This window comes from Myotis lucifugus, unplaced genomic scaffold (genome assembly GCF_000147115.1).
Source record: "Myotis lucifugus unplaced genomic scaffold, Myoluc2.0 scaffold_19, whole genome shotgun sequence".
NCBI classification, from domain to species: Eukaryota; Metazoa; Chordata; class Mammalia; order Chiroptera; family Vespertilionidae; genus Myotis; species Myotis lucifugus.
Window position 1 is genome coordinate 9,033,519 of NW_005871067.1, and position 19,138 is coordinate 9,052,656.

Sequence of the window (19,138 nt, forward strand, 5' to 3'; positions counted from 1 at the left end):
ACCACTGTACTGTTTAAAGTGTCCCACTGCTTCTACCAGGCTGGGTTGCAATAGGGAGGAGAAAAGTGAGCTGCCTTTTCCCTCTGCGCCTCTTACACTCCAGGCTATAGTGTGGGGACTTCAGCCAGACTTCTCTAGTGCTACCACCCTCACTGAAGCTGTAGGTGGCACCAAACTGTGACTGCACCACTGTCCCTGTCTCCCCCCCTTTCCTGCTTTCCCTACTCATTCCAATAAATCCACTTTCAGATGCACAGTTGTGTGGATTTCTCAGGCACGTTTATGTGTCGAGCAGGGGATCCATTGTTGTGTTATAGTTGCCCAACTTGTAGATTTAAAGGGAAAAATAAAGAAATCTTCTCCCGTTGCCATGATGCTGACATCACTCCCTTATGATTTTCTTAACAGTTTTTTTCCAGCTTACTTTTTTTGGGGTAAAATACAGTATATAATATGTATATCATACAAAATATATGCCAATTGACTGTTATCAGTAAGGCTTCTGGTCAACAGTAGGTTATTAGTTAAGTTTTGAGGGAGTCAAAGGTTATATGTGTATTTTCAACTGCCTGGGGATCAGTGCCCCAACACTGCATGTTCAAGGGTCAACTGAATTTCCAAATTAAACCACAAGCATGCTGCTCTCATTCCCACTAGCTGAAGCATAGTCACTGGACTTGCAATTATTTTTATTTTGAAGAGAGGAATACTTGCTGATTTTTAAAAAGGAGAATTTAAAACAAATACAATTTCTGCCTTTACAATGTGAACTCATATGCCTTTCTAAACAAACAATACCTAGAGAATGATGAGCATGAATACACAATGTTTGCCCACAAGGAGCTCCCTGCCTGGTAGAGAGATGGACAAGTAAACAATGTGGTGAAAGACTTGATCACTGACCATTGATGAGCACAATTTATGATGGGAGTACAGAGAATAGGCACCTAACCTTGTTTGGGAATGTCTAGAATGACTAAAGGAACTGATGGGAAGGAAGGCAAGTTGGATCAGCCCAGAAGCCTTCCTGGGTACCCTCCCAGGGCCTGATGGAGATGTCATGCCTCGGTCCCCCAGCAGCTTGTCACACTGACCTTTATTGGTTTACTTGTTCATTCTCCCCCACAAACTGGTAAGCTTCTTTAAGGCAGAAACTGTGTTGTCATTGTTATCCATAGTGCCTATCTAGTAGGAGCTGATGCATAAGAACCATCTGATAAGTGAAGATGTGAAAGTTTCTAGGATGATAAGAATACTCCTTCTCTAAGATGGACTAATGTTTAAAGACAGTATTTTATGTCAGCTATTGTCAACTGGTGTGCCACAACATTTTAAAAATATGCAATACCTGACTATTTAGTCAGGGACACCGACCTCTTTTCCCTTAGATTGTCAAATAAAAAAATGACAACAGCCAATACAACAATAGCTATCTGGTGTGAATTAATCAAAATTATATCCTTTTTTTTATCAGATAAGCAAAAAATATATTTTTGGTGCACCACAGAATTTTAGTAATTAATTATGTCTGCCATGAGATAAAGAAAGTTGAAAATCACTGTTTTATATGTATGCCATAATATATTAAAAATCTCTACCTCTTAGTGTTTTAAATGCCAATATCAAACACTAGATGCAAAAACAGGGTCAGGCACTCTGAGAGATGCAAAAACAAACAAGATACAATCACTGCTCCCCATAAATTTACAGCTTAAACTGGAACTTTCTTAATCCCCACCTATATCTTTCTGACTTAGAATATGTTTCATTTGCTTAAATTTCGGAATTCCACAAAATAGTCCTTTTGAATAAAGAGCTCCATTTCTTTTTATTTCTTTTTTTTTAAGAAAAAACATTTTGTTTAAAAAAGAAGTGCTTTCTTTTTTAAAATTTTTTATTGATTGATTTTAGAGAAAGAGAAGGAGAGAGAAAAAGACATAGATTTGTTGTTCCACTTATTGCTGCATTCATTGGTTGATTCTTGTATGTGCCCTGACCAGGGATCAATCTGAAACCTTGGCATATCTAGATGATGTCTAAGCAACTGTTACCAGGCCAGGGGGGAAAAAAGAAAAAAAGAAAAGAAAAGAAAAGAAAAGAAAAGAGAAAAGGAGAAGAGAAGAGAAGAGAAAAACCTTGATCAAGTTTCAAGTTAATAAAAAGGGTAAGTTTTCTCAAAATAGTTACATATTTCCCTTTGTGTTAGGACTGCAAAGAAATTTAAATGGAGGGAATTGAGAATTTATATTTTTAGAGATCTTCCTGGATTTCATTGTAGTTTTTCCCCATTAGCCTTCTTTAGCATTTTTCTTATAGGTAATGTATAGCAATATATAGATATTTATAATAATACTAGTGGCCCGGTGCACGAAATTCATGCACATTGAAAGGGAATTAATTAGAGGAAATATTTTAATATTGCTATTTGCCCTTTCCTCAGCTGTGATGGGGAAGCTGGGGTGACAGCCACACTGTCCCCGGAAGCCTGGGTCAAACACTGGAGGGCCTGTTGGGGGAGTGACTGGTGGTGAATTGCAGCCAGCCCCGATGTCCCAGCGGGAGAGCAGGTTGGGGGGCGGCGACTGAGGGCGGACCGCTGCGGTCACAGTCACACCTGCCAGCCCTGGGTCGGGTCGCACACTGGTCGCCCACCATCCAGGTCACAGATAGCAGGCCCGGATGGCGGAGGGGCTGGCAGGATGGCGCTGTCCCATCCTGCCTGCAGTATGCAAATTAGCCGCCATCTTTGTTGGCGGTTAACCGCCATCTTAGTTGGCAGTTAATTTGCATATTTCAGTGATTAGCCAATGGGAATGGTAGCGGTCATATGGCTAATTACCATGTTTCTCTTTTATTAGATAGGATAATTGTTCATTCTTTCCTATATACTGCAGTATCACTTAATATTTGCTATTATTCAGAAAAAAAGCTTCTATGCATATCCTCTCTAAAATAACAGCAAAGTATCTTCAAGATTTTATATTTAATGCCAGTCATTCCAAGATGCTTAATTTAAAATCATTATCTATAGCATATTGGACTTTAAAAACATTCCACTTTCAAAACAAGATAGTTTAAGATAATTCAAAGAACCCACATGCAGTGAATCCTGCTATGAGGTCTGCAGGGGAAAATGAGCCAGAAGACATGTAGGTACAGTATTCTTTATTATAAACAATCAAAACAGTACAGCTGTGCATTTGAAGAATAGTTGAAACGTACATATTATAATTAAAAATATGACTTAAATAGAAGTAGTGTTTTTTGTTGTGTTTTACATTGATTTGAGCTCATCCTTAACACACGCCAGGATCACCTAATCTTGAATGCTGTTAAAATACAAAATTTGGAATGCATGTTATATTTTGCTGTAATTACTAAATATACATAACAAATATTCAGGGCCCATTAAAAATTAAGCAGGTGCTTAAAGTCTAGCAAGTGATATTTATAAAATGCTTGTGTTTTTGTTATGGGGTATTCAGTTCCTTAGAAGACAACATAAAGGGAATTTAAATGTTACATTGTATTCCAACTTTTCCAGACTTATACATCGTGTAAACAAAATAAAACATACAGTCAATGTGTTGAACAGTGACATTGTTATAGTTCCAAAGCACAGGCAGATATTATTATTATTTTTTTAGTTATCTTCTTTATTATTACAACTGAAAATAAAGCACACTTATTTGGTATAGGTCTTCAATGTTTTTAAATGTGTCAAATTCTTCACTCTGCATGCTTTTATGGTTGCAATGTACCCCTCAATAAAAAAGTGAAGTAGACGTGACTTCTGGTAGTCTGACATCTTGAATCTAGCTTAATATCTATTAAAATATCACCTAACACTTTTCACATCTCAATTTTTTAACAAGAAAAAAACACACCAAAAAACAAAACAAAACAAAATAGGCTTGAACAACAGGATAAACTTCTGTCTTGTGATATAGAGAATGTTATTATTCTTTATGTATAAACCTTCTCCATGGCAACGTTGAACATGTTTAGCATCAACTGATGCATTTACTGGCTTAGCATGTCCACTTTGCTACTTATCCTATAAAAGAATGCTATTACTTTTTTTGTATTGTCTACTTCAAGGAATGAATGCAATGAACACATTTGTAATCCTATATAATAAAAGCCTAATATGCTAAGTGTCCAGTCAACTGGTTAGCTGCTCAACCAATCAAAGCGTAATATGCTAATGATATGCTAAGGCTGCTCAACCGCTCGCTGTGATGTGCACTGACCACCAGGGGGTAGATGCTCCGACCAGTAGGTAAGCTTGCTGCTGGGGTCCAGCTGATTGGGACTGAGCTAAACGGTCCCCGATTGTGCACCAGTGGGGTCCCTCAGCCTGGCCTATGCCCTCTTGCAATCCAGGACCCCTCAGGCGATGTCAGAGAGCCGGTTTCGGCCCAATCCCACAGGCCATGCCGAGGGACCCCACTAGTGCACAAATTTGTGCACTGCGCCTTTAATTCTAAAATAAAATACTACATTATAGCGTTTGGCAACTTCTCCAGCAAAAAAATTTTAAAGACTGATTAAAATGTGTCTATGTTACAATAACTGAAGGGTTAACTTCTCATCAATTCTAAATTCTCTGAATTTCACACATATCCTAATAAAGGCTTTTGGGGAGATATGACTGATGATGATGTTTACGTACCATTTTAATTATTTATTTTCAAATAAATAATTCAGGTTCACTGGAATATTTTGTCCTAGTTTCCAAAAGTTGTATACAAATCCAAGTTTTTTAAATGTCATTTATAAATAATCAGTTCTGACTAATTCTGTAAAGGTATAAGATTATCAGAGGATAATTTTTTAAATATATTTTTATTAATTTCATAGAGGAAGGGAGAGGTAGAGATAGAAACATCAATGATGAGAGAGTACCATTGATTGGTTGCCTCCTGCATGTCCCCTACTGGGGATTGAGTCTGCAACCAGGGCATGTGCCCTTGACTGGAATCGAACCTGGGACCCTTCATTCCGAAGGCTGACACTCTATCCACTGAGCAAAACTGGCTAGGGCTCAGAGGATAATTTTGATCAAGAAAGCTATGTTTGACAGAGAAACCAAGATGGCGGCATAGGTAAACACCTGAAATTGCTGCCTCGCACAACCACTTCAAAAATACAACTAAAAGACAAAATGGACATCATTCAGAACCACAGGAAGGCTGACTGAGTGGAAATTCTACAACTAGAAGGACAGGGAAAAGCAAACTGAGACTCAGAGGAGGTGCGGAAGGTGCAGAGGTACGGAGGCGCACGTGGAAAGGGCTGGCAACTGAGGAGGCGGTTGTCTTTTTCAATCGGGAGGGAGTCACAAACTTCCGACGGCCCTGGACTCCAGTTCCAGGCGAGTCTCTGGGGACCCAGACTCATACGGGGAGAAACTGGACTGTCTGGCATTGGTCGGAACTTGAGGGCGGCTTTCTCTCACAGGTGCTTGCAGTGATTACCGCGGGACACTGAGACCCGGGACCTCTTAGGGCAGGACTGAGGATCAGCCATAGCTGTTTGCTCCGCCCTGTTGATTCCCTGAGACCCCGCCCCACCCAAGCTGTGGCAGAGGCTTTTGCATATGAATGACCTGGCCCTTTGCAATCTACAATTATCTAACAAACTGCAGCTGGGTCAGAGAGACCCAGAACATCCAAAAGAAGGCCCAGGCACCACAGCAGATTGCATTGCTTCATAGCTGGGGCTCATCTAGGCACCTCCAAACCCCAAACAGAGAAGAGGAATCTGCAGATCTCTTCGTAGCTCCTGCTGGGTAGCCTAAGGCAGAGACTAAATTAGCACCTCCTTAGAGATCCAAGTGCCAGTGTGCCCAGTAGTCAGAGTGGGACCATCCAAATTACAACTCCTCAGATCCATAAGGAACACACTCAGGGGGCAGACTCAGTGAGCACCAAAGCCCCATTGAAGCAAGCCTTGCCCCATAAGGGTGTCTCCAGCACAGAAGTTCTCCCACTGTAGACACAGCTGATTCTCATAGCCAATTGGCCTGGAGGTCAATTCCTCCCAGTGATACCAACAACAATCAAGGCTTAAGTACAACAAGACTGTGCACAAAGCCCACAAAGGGGTGCACCAAGAGTGTCCACCTCAGGTAATTGGGGAGGCTGAGCCACTGGGCCCTAGAGAACACCTAGCACATAAAGCCACTCTAACAACACAGGGAAGCAGCCAAAATGTGGAAACAAAGAAACAAGTCACAAATGACAGAAATGGAGGAAAGCAAACTACTGGATATAGAGTTCAAAACCACGGTTATAAGGTTTTTCAAGAATTTTCTAGAAACCACCGATAAATTTAGTGAGACCCTCAATAAATCTAGTGAGACCCTCAAGGATATGAAAAGGACCAACTAGAAATTAAGCATACATTGACTGAAATAAAGAATATTATACAGAGATTCAACAGCAGACTAGAGGATCGCAAGAATCAAGTCAAAGATTTGAAGTACGAAGAAGTAAAAAACACCCAACTGGAAAAGCAAAAAGAAAAAAGAATCCAAAAATATGAAGATAGTGTAGGGAGCCTCTGGGACAACTTCAAGCGTACCAACATCCAAATTATGGGGGTGCAAGAGAGAGAGCAAGATACTGAAAACCTATTTGAAGAAATAATGACAGAAAACTTCCCCTACCTGGTGAAAGAAATAGACTTACAAGTCCAGGAAGCACAGAGAACCCCAAACAAAAGGAATCCAAAGAGGACCACACCAAGACACATCATAATTAAAATGCCAAGAGCAAAAGACAAAGAGAGAATCTTAAAAGCAGCAAGAGAAAAACAGTTAGTTACCTACAAGGGAGTGCCCATACGATTGTCAGCTGGTTTCTCAACAGAAACTATGCAGGCCAGAAGGGAGTGGCAAGAAATATTCAAAGTGATGAATAGCAAGAACCTACAACCAAGATTACTTTACCCAGCAAAGCTATCATTCAGAATTGAAGGTCAGATAAAGAGCTTCACAGATAAGAAAAAGCTAAAGGAGTTCATCACCACCAAACCAGTATTATATGAAATGCTGAAAGGTATACTTTAAGAAGAGGAAGAAGAAGAAAAAGGTAAAGATACAAATTATGAACAATAAATACATATCTATCAACAAGTGAATCTAAAAGTCAAGTGAATAAATAATCTGATGAACAGAATAAACTGGTGAATATAATAGAATCAGGGGCATAGAAAGGGAGTGGACTGACTAGTCTCAGGGGCGGGGGGGGAAGGGTGTGGGGGTGCGGGAAGAGACTGGACAAAAATCATACACCTATGGATGAGGACAGTGGGCTGGGGTAAGGGCAGAGGGTGGGGTGGGAACCGGTGGAGGGGAGCTATGAGTGGAAAAAGAGGAACAACTGTAATAATCTGAACAATAAAGATTTTTTTTTTAAAAAAAAGAAGGAAAGCTATGTTTGATCTCTGTATCAAAAACCACGTGGTGTACTTGCTGTTCTCTCATGGAATGATACTTGTATGAGAAAGATTCACCAACCATATTAATGCCCTTTCCAGCGTAAAGGGGAGATGGAAAATTATTAGAAAATAAAAGGAACAGGAGGAGAAAACCTTCTTTTTTAGACAGAAGAAAAATAGCATTTACCCAAGGAAGCCTTCATCCATTACCTAAATGATCAGAAGAGAAGGGAAATTATTCAAAAGAGATAATTAAGAAACCAATACATTTTTTAAGCTAAGGAAGATGGTATGTTCTGTTTTGTTTTGCAAGTTCTGGAATATGAGGATGTGTACACAAACAGATATAATATTAGACTCTCAACCCAAGGGCTGGGCTGTCTCTTGTTTACATTTGATTCTACAGCACCTAACATTGTACCTGGCACATACAGGTGCACAATACATAGTTGATGAACAATGAACTACACTAAATGGGTTACCTAGTCTTCATGTAAAATGTAATATTTATTTTCTATTGTATATATGAAAGTTTCTATTATATAACACTAGTCATAAGAGGTGACAGTAGTAACTCACTCATCTTTTTCACATCATCATTTCTACCTTGAATATAATTTAATGAGAAATAACTACTGTGTTCACTAAGCTACAAAGAGTTGAGATAGAATGTATAAATGAAGAAACCTCTTGGATTACTGAAGTACCAACTGTTACAAGCATAATTGCCTTCTTAAATTATACATTTTTAAGAGGGTGTGATATATTTTTTCAAGGAATGCAGTGTTTAGTGGGTGGGACTTATATTTACATATATAAGAGTACCTAGAAATTTGGGGGATTTTCCTCTTTATTATCCAAGGGTAAATAAGAACAGGTTTTTAATATTGTGTGTTTTTTAAATGTCCTATTATTCAATACTACTGTTCCCCAGAAATTGTAGAGATTATGAAATTATTATCACTTTACTTGGAAAGTTATTTCCAAGTGTGAGAATTTAGCTTTATAAGAGCCTACCAGATTTGACCAGTAGATAATTTATTCAATAGAGACACTAAGTAAAATAACTCATAAATTGATCTCAGTAATGTGTCTTGATTTTCTCAAAAATCTTCACCATTGTTTTAGTAACCTATAAATAGTTAATATTTGCCAACAGGTGAGGTAAATAAGGCAAAAGGAGGGCCGTCACCCAGAGACTTTTAATGTGGGAATGTGAGAAGGTGTAAGTAAACATATGATGCTTTTGTCCAACCCTCCTGTTATTACCTGCTTCTTCTTCCTACAGGACCTACACACGTGGTCTTAGAGCTCCCTGTGCAGACTCAAAAGTCTGCAGGACTGCCTGCATGAACAGCCAGCAAAACATGAGCCTCATTTCCTATGTGGAAAGCAGGAATCTCCTTGGGTGATTCTGGGACTAAGTTCTGGTCTTACAGTTTGGGAATATAGCTCATTTCATGCTATTTTCATATTTATCTTGCCATATTAGACTCATTGCTTTTTTACAGTCGTAGATTATGAGGGAACATGACTTCAGCTTCACAGTTTTTTTTCCAATCACATTTTAAATTTGTTTAAAATGAACCCTTAATATGAGCACAATTGTCCAGGAATAAGTATTTCAACTTCAGAAATAAAGTTTATGTGTCTTATCTTACATAATTGATTATATAAACTTGATATTTTTTCTTGCCAATAGTACTAAAAGTGAAATCATTTAAATTAAATGAGTTTGATTGCTACATTTTGTCTAAAAGCGTTATTTACTCTAGTGCTGCTAGTACCCGACTTTTGCTATATAAACAGTTTTAGTATTTTTCTGGTAGGCCACACAACCTGCCTTATATTGACATGGCTTACTAAAGCTGCCTTTTATTCTGCCAACACCCTTTAAATACTATTGACAGAGTTGCCTTTCTTTATTTCCTCCCACAAATAAAGCTGCTGCTTCTTACATCATAGGCACAAAAAACCTTCTTTTCTAATGGCATCAGCTTAACTAGAAAGCAGAAAACAAATGGTGATAAAATAGATGAACAGTATATATTATATGTATTTACACATATACTTAGACACTTTAGTTGCAAATCTGAAATGATATAAGCCACTGCCTGCAACCGCATCTGTTCTATAAAAATGGGGATTAAGACCTAACTATTAAGACACTGAAGAAATCGGGTTATGTGGAGAGCCCATTTGAGTCAGAACTTTGTCCAACCACTGCAGTGGCCCGTGAAGATGAATCTCAATCCAGCAAGGTGTGCTCGTGACATCCTGGCGATGGTACTCAGCTCCCCAACCCTGAAAAGCAAGAGTGGAGCCAAGAGTGATTGTGACAGACTTTGCAGTCAGCCTCCAAAGGCACAAGACAGAGCTCAGTGGACACCTAACCAACACAACAGAGTAGCTCTCGAGACCTGCGAGAACATAAACTATACCTTCCTGTAAGTACAGGATAAGTTTTGCATCAACCAGACATCCTAAGATGAGTCCAAATCAATGCTTTTCTTTGGGTTCACAACTAAATGCATGAACCTAAACATGGTTGGGCTCTAGTCATGTCAGAAACCCTGGCAAATCATTTTCTCTCCCATAAGGGAAGAAACTTGAACTTATGTTCACCCTCTTAAGGCTGAAGACAGTGTTTTGCACAAAATGGTAACTGAAGACCAATGATGGATCTGGAACTTATAAAGAAAGAACTAGAGGATGCTCTTGATTTTTCAGGATTGATTAACAAAGCTTATTCTTCCTGTTTCTCTGGCTCACTTTTGGCAATTTCCTATTTATTACCATTCATAGGAGAGGCAGCAAATAAGTAAATAAATAAATAAATAAATAAATAAATAAATAGACAAGTAAATAAATAAGTTTGTATATTTTTTTCTGTATGAAAAGTTATTTTTAAAATGAGGACAGATCCAGTTAAGCAAATTAGTTTTGTTATTGGGAACACTGATTCTCTGTAGAGTTATTTAAAAGTTGGATTTCAGGAGTTGGGAATTGGGATCCGAGTCCAAGTATATAGGATTTAAACCTTCTCTCAGAAGTGTGTAGTAGAGCTAAAGAAGACAACCAACCAGGGGTCATCCATCTGAAATTGTAATTGGCTCACCAATCCAGGACAAAGTTAGAGATCACAACTCAAGCATAAGTCGTCTTTTCCTAACACTGCTACAAAGATGTTTGACATAAAGGCTTGGGCTGAGTATGTTGTGGAATGGGCTGCAAAGGATCCATATGGCTTCCTTACAACAGTTATTTTTGCCCTTACTCCATTGTTTCTAGCAAGTGCTGTACTGTTCTGGAAATTGGCCAAGATGATTGAGGCCTGGGGAAAGGAGCAAAAGAAAACACAAAAATGCCAAGAAAATATTGCAAAAGCTAAACAACTGAAAAAGGACTGAAGGAATGAATAGGCTCCGCAACCAGAGGAAACTCATTTGGGAAATTAGGCAGCTTTGGAAGGACCCTGTAGGGTTTCTTTTCTGGATTTATGATAGTATTTAATAAACAAAGCATGAGCATATGGAAGATGTTAGTTCTGACCGCTACTGTAGCAACTTTTAGGCTTCTGCATAGAAGTCTATTGACAGTTATTGTAAATTGGCATTTATTATGCTAAAAATTCTTTATAACTGACTTAGTCATTTTCCATTTTGCAGCTTAAAACATCCTGTGGAGAAAAAAATAACTTTGGATTATGAACTCTATTCAAATACTGGCTCAAAAAGGGGTCCTATTCCGGACAAAGGAAACTAAGAATGTAAAAATGAGAACTGTCCTGAGGTGAAAAGTGTGCTTTGGCTTAAAAAGAGATACAGCATATTAATTACATCTTTTATCATTATTGCTTATGTCTTAGAATCATTTCTGGCTTTCTCAAAGCAAAATATTATTAATCAGTGAGTACTTCACTTTCTACATTTTTCTCATTCTAGCCTTTGAGAGACTGATAATTATCAGACATTCTGCCTTTTTAAAAATCTAATTTTATAAAAAATTCTCTCGATTGTATAGAGTACCAGCTACTAACAATTTTGTACTTATGAACACTGCCATTTACCTGGATATGACTTGTTGAATAGAGTAACACTGTGATTTAAACCTTGCAGTAAAAATGCCAACCCTCATAGTACTTTGGAACCAGTTTATTCTTACTCATGCTAAGAAGAAATATGAAGTAGTTAAAATGTCTTATCTGATAATTTGCTGATAATATAGATACCACTTTTAATTTTTATTCCATTTTTTGAACTCATGTAGTGATGTCCTATAATTTTTGATCAAATAAGTTCACAATGAAAATTAAAAATTCAATTTTTTTCCTAAGGAACTCTAAAAGAGTAAGTCATATTTCATAAATGGTAGAGAAAAGCTTAACATTTGGAAAATTTTTGTTTGGTATAATAATTGGGTGAAAAAGATAAATTATGTCAAAATGAGAATGTGTTGTAATCCTATATAATAAAAGCCTAATATGCTAAATGTCCAGTAGTCCGGTCGTCTGTTCAACCAATCAAAGCATAATATGCTAATGATATGCTAAGGCTGCTCAAACCGCTCGCTATGACATGCACTGACCACCAGGGGCAGATGCTTCAACCAGTAGGTTAGCTTGCTGCTGGGGTCCTGCCAATCAGAACTGAGCGAGGAGCGGGATTAAGCCATCAGTTGGACATCCCCTGAGGGCTCCCAGACTGCGAGAGGGTGCAGGCTGGTCTGAGGGACTCCCCCACCACCCCACCCCCGCCCTGAGTGCACGTATTTCATGCACCGGGCCTCTAGTTAGAAATAAAAAGCTAAAGGATATTTCCTTCAGTTAAATATAATTGGAACTTTTTACTATGAAACATGGCTTTTATAAATGCATGGTCCAATAATTTTACTCATTGTCAGTATTTAATAGCTCATTAATATTTTCCTCATCTCTGGTAATTAATTCTAAATTACAGAAATTATCTAACAGCTTTAATTTAAAAATGAAAGTAGATACTGATATAAAATTGGTACGTTTTTATTTTAAAAAAAAGTTGGATTTCAAACACCATGCTGCGTGATTACACTTTACATTTGTGGCTAGAAACTTCAAGTGGACCTTTGATGCCACTTGGAAATCATAGCATTCTCTCCCAGACCATTCACTCTCTCATTTCTCCTACTTTTCCACCTACTCCTCCAGCCTGCTTACAACAGATTTTCTTTTTTCCTATTTTAATGAGAGAAATGAAACAATCAGAAGAGAATTTCCACAGCACTGCACCCACAGACTTGACCTTTCTACCTTTTACTATAGATTATCTGTGTTTCCAAATAAGCCATCTACTTGTGCATAAGACTCACTCACCTCTGGGAACAGCATTCCAGAAACTCTCCCCATTCTTTCCTTTTTCTTTCCATCAGATCATTCCCATCAATGTACAAACATGCTGAAATGTCTTCCATCTTCAAAATACTTCTCTGGGCACTACAACCACCACAGATTATTGTCCTATGTCTTTGACTCCCTTTGTAGCAAAACCCCTCAAAAACAGGCATCTGCACTGGCTGTCTCAATTCCTCTTCTTCCACTCTCTCTTAAATCCATTCTAATCAACATTTCACTCAAGCCTTCAACAATATTGTTCTTATCAAGATCAAAAAGACCTTCATATTGCTCAAATTAATGATCAGCTTTCAGTCTTTGTGTCACATGGGCAGTATTTGCTTTAGTTCATCCCCTCTCCTCATCAATGTATTTTCTTTTTTTTTTGGCTTAGAAAGAACCTTCCTTTCTTGGTTTTACTACTATTTTGGTGGTGGCACATTCTCAGTTTTCTTTGCTGGTTCTTTCTCTTCTCCACTATCTTTTCTTTTTTTAAAAAAATCTTTATTGTCTGTCTCCTTAGGTAATGCATATATGCATATATGATCTTTGTTTAATCTCTTCCCGCTCCCTTCCCTCTGAAAATCGTCAGTTTGTTCCATTTCCATGCCTCTGATTCTATTTTATTCACCAGTTTATTCTGCTCATTAAATTTCTTATTCATTTATTTTTACTTTTAGATTAAATTGTTGATAGGTATGTATTTGTTGCCATGTTGTTGTTCATATTTTATTTATCTTTTTCTTTTTCTTCTTCTTCCTCTTCTTAAAGAATGCCCTTCAACATTTCATATAATACTGGTTTGGTGGTGATGAACTCCTTTAGCTTTTTCTTGTCTGTGAAGCTCTTTCTCTGACCTTCAATACTAAATGATAGCTTTGCTGGGTAAAGTAATCTTGGTTGTAGGTCCTTGCTATTCATTACTTTCAATATTTCTAGCCACTATCTTCTGACTTGCATAGTTTCTGTTGAGAAATCAGCTGACAGTCCTATGGGCATTCCCTTGTAAGTAACTAACTGCTTTTCTCTTGCTGCTTTTAAGATTCTCTCTTTGTCTTTAGCCCTTGGCATTTTAATTATGATGTGTCTTGGTGTGGTCCTCTTTGGGTTCCTCTTGTTTGGGACTCTCTGTGCTTCCTAGGCTTGTATGTCTCTTTCTTTCACAGGTAGGGGAAGTTTTCTGTCATTATTTCTTCAAATAGGTTTTCAATATCTTGCTCTCTCTCTTCATCTGGCACCCCCATAATGTGAATGTTGGTACACTTGAAGTTGTCCCAGAGGTTCCTTACACTATCTTCATATTTTTGGATTCTTTTTTCTTTTTGCTCTTCTGATTGGGTGGTTTTTGCTTCCTCATATTTCAAATCATTGATTTGATTTTCAGAATCCTCTACTCTACTGTTGAATCCCTGTATAATATTCTTTATTTCAGTTAGTGTATGATTAATTTCTGACTGGTCCTTTCCATTTTTTTGGAGGTTTCTAGAAGGTTCTTGAGTAACTTTATAACTGTGGTTTTGAACTCTATATCCAGTAGTTTGCTTTCTTCCATTTCTTTCATTTGTGAGATGTTTCTTTGTCTCTGCATTTTGGCTGCTTCCCTGTGTTTGTTTCTATGTATTGGGTAGAGCTGCTATGTCTCCTTGAGTTGGTAGAGAGCCCTTGTGTAGTAGGTGTCCTATAAGGCCCAGTGGCTCAGTCTCCCCAATCACCTGAGTTGGGAACTCTAGGTGCACCCCTTTGTGGGCTGTGAGCACAGTCTTGTTGTAGTTGAGACTTTATTGCTATTGCTGTAACTGGGAGAAATTGACCTCCAGGCCAATTGGCTGTGAGAACCAGCTGTGACTACAGTGGGAGAGCTGCTGTGCAGGAGACACCCCTATGGAGCAGGACTTGCTTCAGTGGGGCTTTGGTGCTTACTGAGTCTGCTCATTGAGTGTGTTGCTTATAGATGTGTAGGGTTGTAATCTTGTATAGCCTGACACTGACCACTGGGTACACTGGCTCTTGGGTCTCCAGGGAAGTGCAAAGTCAGCCACTGCCTGGGGCTACCCAGCAGGAGCTACAGAGAGATCTGCAGATTCCTCCTCTTTGTATCAGGTTTGGAAGTGCCCAGATAAGGCCCAGCTATGAAGCAAGGCAGGCTGGTGCTGGTGCCAGGTCTTAGGCCTTTTATTGATAAGTTTGGGACTCCCTGACCCAGCTGCAGCTTGTTTGAGACACTTTAGCCTGAGCAAGGACAGGCCATTCATATGCAAAATACACTGCACGCATCTTGGGTGGAGTTGTAAATTGGATGAGGCGGGATCTTAGGGAATCACCAGGGCAGAGCAAACAGAAATGGTTGCCAGTCAGCCCTGTGACCTGGGAGGTCCCAGCATAGGAACAATAATCCCTGTGAGCACCTCTGTCTGGGAGAAAGCCACCCTGAGTTTCTGCCCTGATGCCAGACAATCCAGTTCCTCCTCGTATGTGTGTCCCCCAGAACCTTGCCCTGGTGCTGGAGCTCAGAGGAATTAGGATCTTGTAAGTTCAGTTTGTGGTGCTGGCCTTTTAAGAGGAACAGATGGGTCTCCAGCAGCCTCTGTGTCACTGAGCCCCAATCCACACTGGTTTTTACAACCTGTAGTTCTTACTGACCACAGGGATTTCTTTTCCCAGCTCTGGGACCCTGGGCTGGGGATCTGGTGTGGTTCTGGGACCCCTTGCTCCTCCTGGCAACCTCCACAGAGATGATCTCCCTCCCGATTAAAAAAGCGGCACACATGGGTGCCAGACCAGCCCATTCCACGCCTCTGCACCTCCTACCAGTCTCAGTGTGCTTTCTTATTTACTTCTCTAGTTGTAGGACTTCCATTCAGCCAGCTTTCTGGTGGTTCTGGATGATGGTTGTTCTGTTTTAGTTGTAATTTTGATGTGGTTGTGGGAGGTGACAAGTACAGGCATTTACCTATGCTGCCAACTTCCCCCTGTTTCCATTCTCCACTATCGTTTAAAGTTGAAATGTCCCAGGACTCCATCCTGGAACCCCTTATCTTCTCTGTTTAAACTCAAACTGTTGGTGATCTCATCCAGGCTCATTGAGTTCAATGCTGTCCATAACCTGATAATTTCTAAATTTACATTCTCAACCTAGCTTTCTCTCTCCAAGTGCAGACTAACTTGTACATCCAACTGCCTACTCAGTACTTCACTGAACGTGTGACAAACACCTCAAAGTTATTCTCACTAAAACTGAACTCTTTGTCTTGTATCCAAACCTGAGCCACCTGCATCTTCTCCATTTTGATTAAAGGAAACTTCATCTAACTCCTTTCTTTTTCTCATACCCCACATCAAGTCAGCCTTCACATTTAGATCGGTCCACTTCTCACAACTTCTATTAGAACTCTCCTACTGGGAGCAACCATCATCTCTCATCTGAATATTGCTGTAGCCTCCTAACTGGTCCCCCTACTTCCAACCCTGCCTGCATCCACACAACAGCCAGAGTGATCCTTTAAAAGCCTAAGTCAGATCATGAAAATCTTCTGCTCAAATCCCTGCAATGGCTCCCCTTCTCTTTAGAGTAAAAGCCAAAACTCTTGCACTGACTTATAAAGCACTGATCTGATTCCCTGTTACAGTTCTGATCTCACATCACCCTCACTCATTATGCCCCAGTCTCCTTGCTACTACAAATTCCTAGCCATGCTCTTGCTTCTTGCAGTTGAGCTTGCCCTTTCCTGTGTGTCTACTGCTCTTACCCCAGATATCCTTATGGCTATCTTTCTTGTGTCATTCAAGTCTTTGCTCATGTTCCACCTCTTCAATGAGGCTTCCCCTGACCACCTCATTAAAACCTGCAATCTACCTCTTCCCCAGCACTCCAATTTCGTTTACTCTGCTCTGCATTTTTTCTTTACATTCAAATTCTTTATTATAGCTGTTGTTTATTGTGTTTCTCTTTCCTATTATATTGATTTTATGAAGGCAGAGATCTTTGCATAATCATTGATGTATTCCAGTTCCTAGAATGGTGCCTAACCTGGCACATGATAGGTGCTCAAAAATATTTGTTGACTGATGAAATGAGCCCTAGAATTAGTAAGAATTAGAGCTGAAAGAGTCCTTAAAGATGATCTAGTCTATCATCCCCCAAGAATAGCCACTAGTGTTTAGTCATCTATAATTTATTTCATTTGTATTTTTTAAAATCTAATAATGTTTTACTCAATCCAATATATCCAAAATATTATCATATCAATATATAATCAGTATGAAATTAGTAATGAAATATTTTATGTTCTTTTAATTTGTACTGTCTCCCCCCTCCCCAGTTTTATTGAGATATAATTGATACATGACATTGTATCAGTTTTCAGTATACAATATAATGATTTGGTATATGCATATATTGCAAAATGATTACCACGATAAGTTTAGTTAAGATCCATCACCTCCCATTGTTACACATTTCTTTAATGTGATGAGAGCTTTTAAATTTCTTTTAAACTGATCATCTGTAGTTATATTTGCTAAGAATTTTTTTAAAGTCCCTGAAATATTAGGGACTTTGTTTTCAGTGAATTGTGCAGTTTTATGATTTAAATGTTGTATATCTATTAAATACATCTGGTTGATTTTTGGAAAATCAGATTTCTATGCAAGTATATATTATAGTGAAATAATTACCTCTGAGATATTGGTATTTCATCCTAATTTTAAAAACAAAGACCTGGAAAAATAACCATACAATTCAAATGATTGTTCATTAATGGCAATTTAATCCCCTCTGCTGAGTCTAAAGCATCAGAAATTGGAAAAAATTTCCAGATATTAGTTAATTGTTTTACAATGTAAAAATGCTTTTTACAGCTTACCAGTAAAACAGAATAAAACTGCTTTGTCATCACAAAAGAGAAATAGTTTCAAGAAGTCATTTTTAAATTGTATTTGTATTCTAGATTTTTAAAAATTACTAAAATTAAAAATATAATAAAAACATAATTTGAGTACAGAAAAAACGGACAATTATTTTTCATGGTAATTTTAAAAGACTAATAAATTTTACTTGAAAAATATCTAGAACAAGACATACTGATTGTTTGGATGGATATGTGACAATGTGAAAATTGTGTCAATACATGTAGGTAGTTTGATAAATAAGCTAAGACTTTGAAATATAATTATTTGCAATCACTTTGCAAGAGATGAAACAGCAGATGTTGAAACTGAGGCCTTTAACTTCAATGTGAAAATTCAGTTGTAACTTCCTCAGTTTTCCAACCTTCACATCAACTTTAATAAGCTCTAATTTGATAAATTTCATAAATATTCATAAACAGAATATTATTACTCTCTCAATTTAATCATACTCATCATAATGTTTCTAATATATATATACACACACACACTAGAGGCCCAGTGCACAAAAATTTGTGCACTCGGGGGGGTGTCCCTCAGCCCAGCCTGCACCCTCTCACAATCTGGGACCCCTCGGTTAGGGTCCCTAGGCCTGGCTTGAGATCAGGGCCTAGCAGGGCTTTCCTTCCCCCGTCTGCAAGGCAGCTGGCCCCATCCCCACCGCTGCCACTGCTTGCCATCTGTGCAGTGCTGACCCCATCCCCTGCCACCAGTGGCCTCCCTCTGCAGGTGACAGGCTGGGGTGCGATGGCTTGGCTGGCCTGGGCCTCCCTCTTTCTTTGCTGGGGGGCAGGGCCAGTCCTGTGAGGGGCCGTTTGCCTACCTGATCTCCCCTAACCGCTGGCCTGCCTACCTGATGGCCCCTAACCACTTGCCTCCTACGTGATCACCCCTAACTGCTGGTCTGCCTACCTGGTCGCCCCTAACCACTCTGCCTGCCTGCCTGATTGCCCCTAACTGCTTGCTTGGGGGCGGGGCCAGCCCAGCAAGGGGCTGTCTGCCTACCTGATCACCCCTAACTGTTGGTCTGCCTACCTGATCACCCCTAACTGCTTGCATGGGGGTGGGGCCAGCCCGGCAAGGGGTCGTCTGCCTACTTGATCTCCTCTAACTGCTGGCCTGCCTACCTGATCGCCCCTAACCACTTGCCTGGCTACCTGATCACCCCTAACCGCTGGTTTGCCTACCTGATCACCACTAAGTACTCTGCCTGCCTCATTGCCCCTAACCACTTGCTTGGGGGTGGGGCCAGCCCAGTGAGGGGCCATCTGCTTACCTGATCGCCCCTAGCAGCTGGCCTGCCTACCTTATCACCCTAAACCACTCTGCATGCCTGCCTGATTGCCCCTAACAACTTGATTGGGGGCAGGGCCAGCCCATGAAGGGCCATGGTGGTCTGGTCTCTGGTCATTTCAGTTG

The 19,138-nt window shown here is 39.5% G+C and overlaps 2 protein-coding genes across 2 annotated transcripts in view; one reads left to right on the forward strand and one right to left on the reverse strand.

Annotated features, from left to right (window-relative positions):
* Positions 1–3,150: 3,150 nt before the first annotated feature.
* The window catches only part of SMAD9 (SMAD family member 9), a 78,664-nt gene continuing 62,676 nt past the window's right edge, over positions 3,151–19,138 (reverse strand). The window contains 2 exon segments of the mRNA XM_006085557.3: positions 3,151–3,329; positions 9,605–9,750. Of these exon segments, the coding sequence (XP_006085619.1) occupies positions 9,607–9,750 (144 nt within the window). The 3' untranslated portion in view covers positions 3,151–3,329; positions 9,605–9,606.
* On the forward strand, positions 10,632–10,856 carry LOC102428344 (small integral membrane protein 15-like). The gene has a single exon (XM_023751253.1). The coding sequence runs from the start codon at positions 10,632–10,634 to the stop codon at positions 10,854–10,856; it is 225 nt and encodes a 74-aa protein (XP_023607021.1).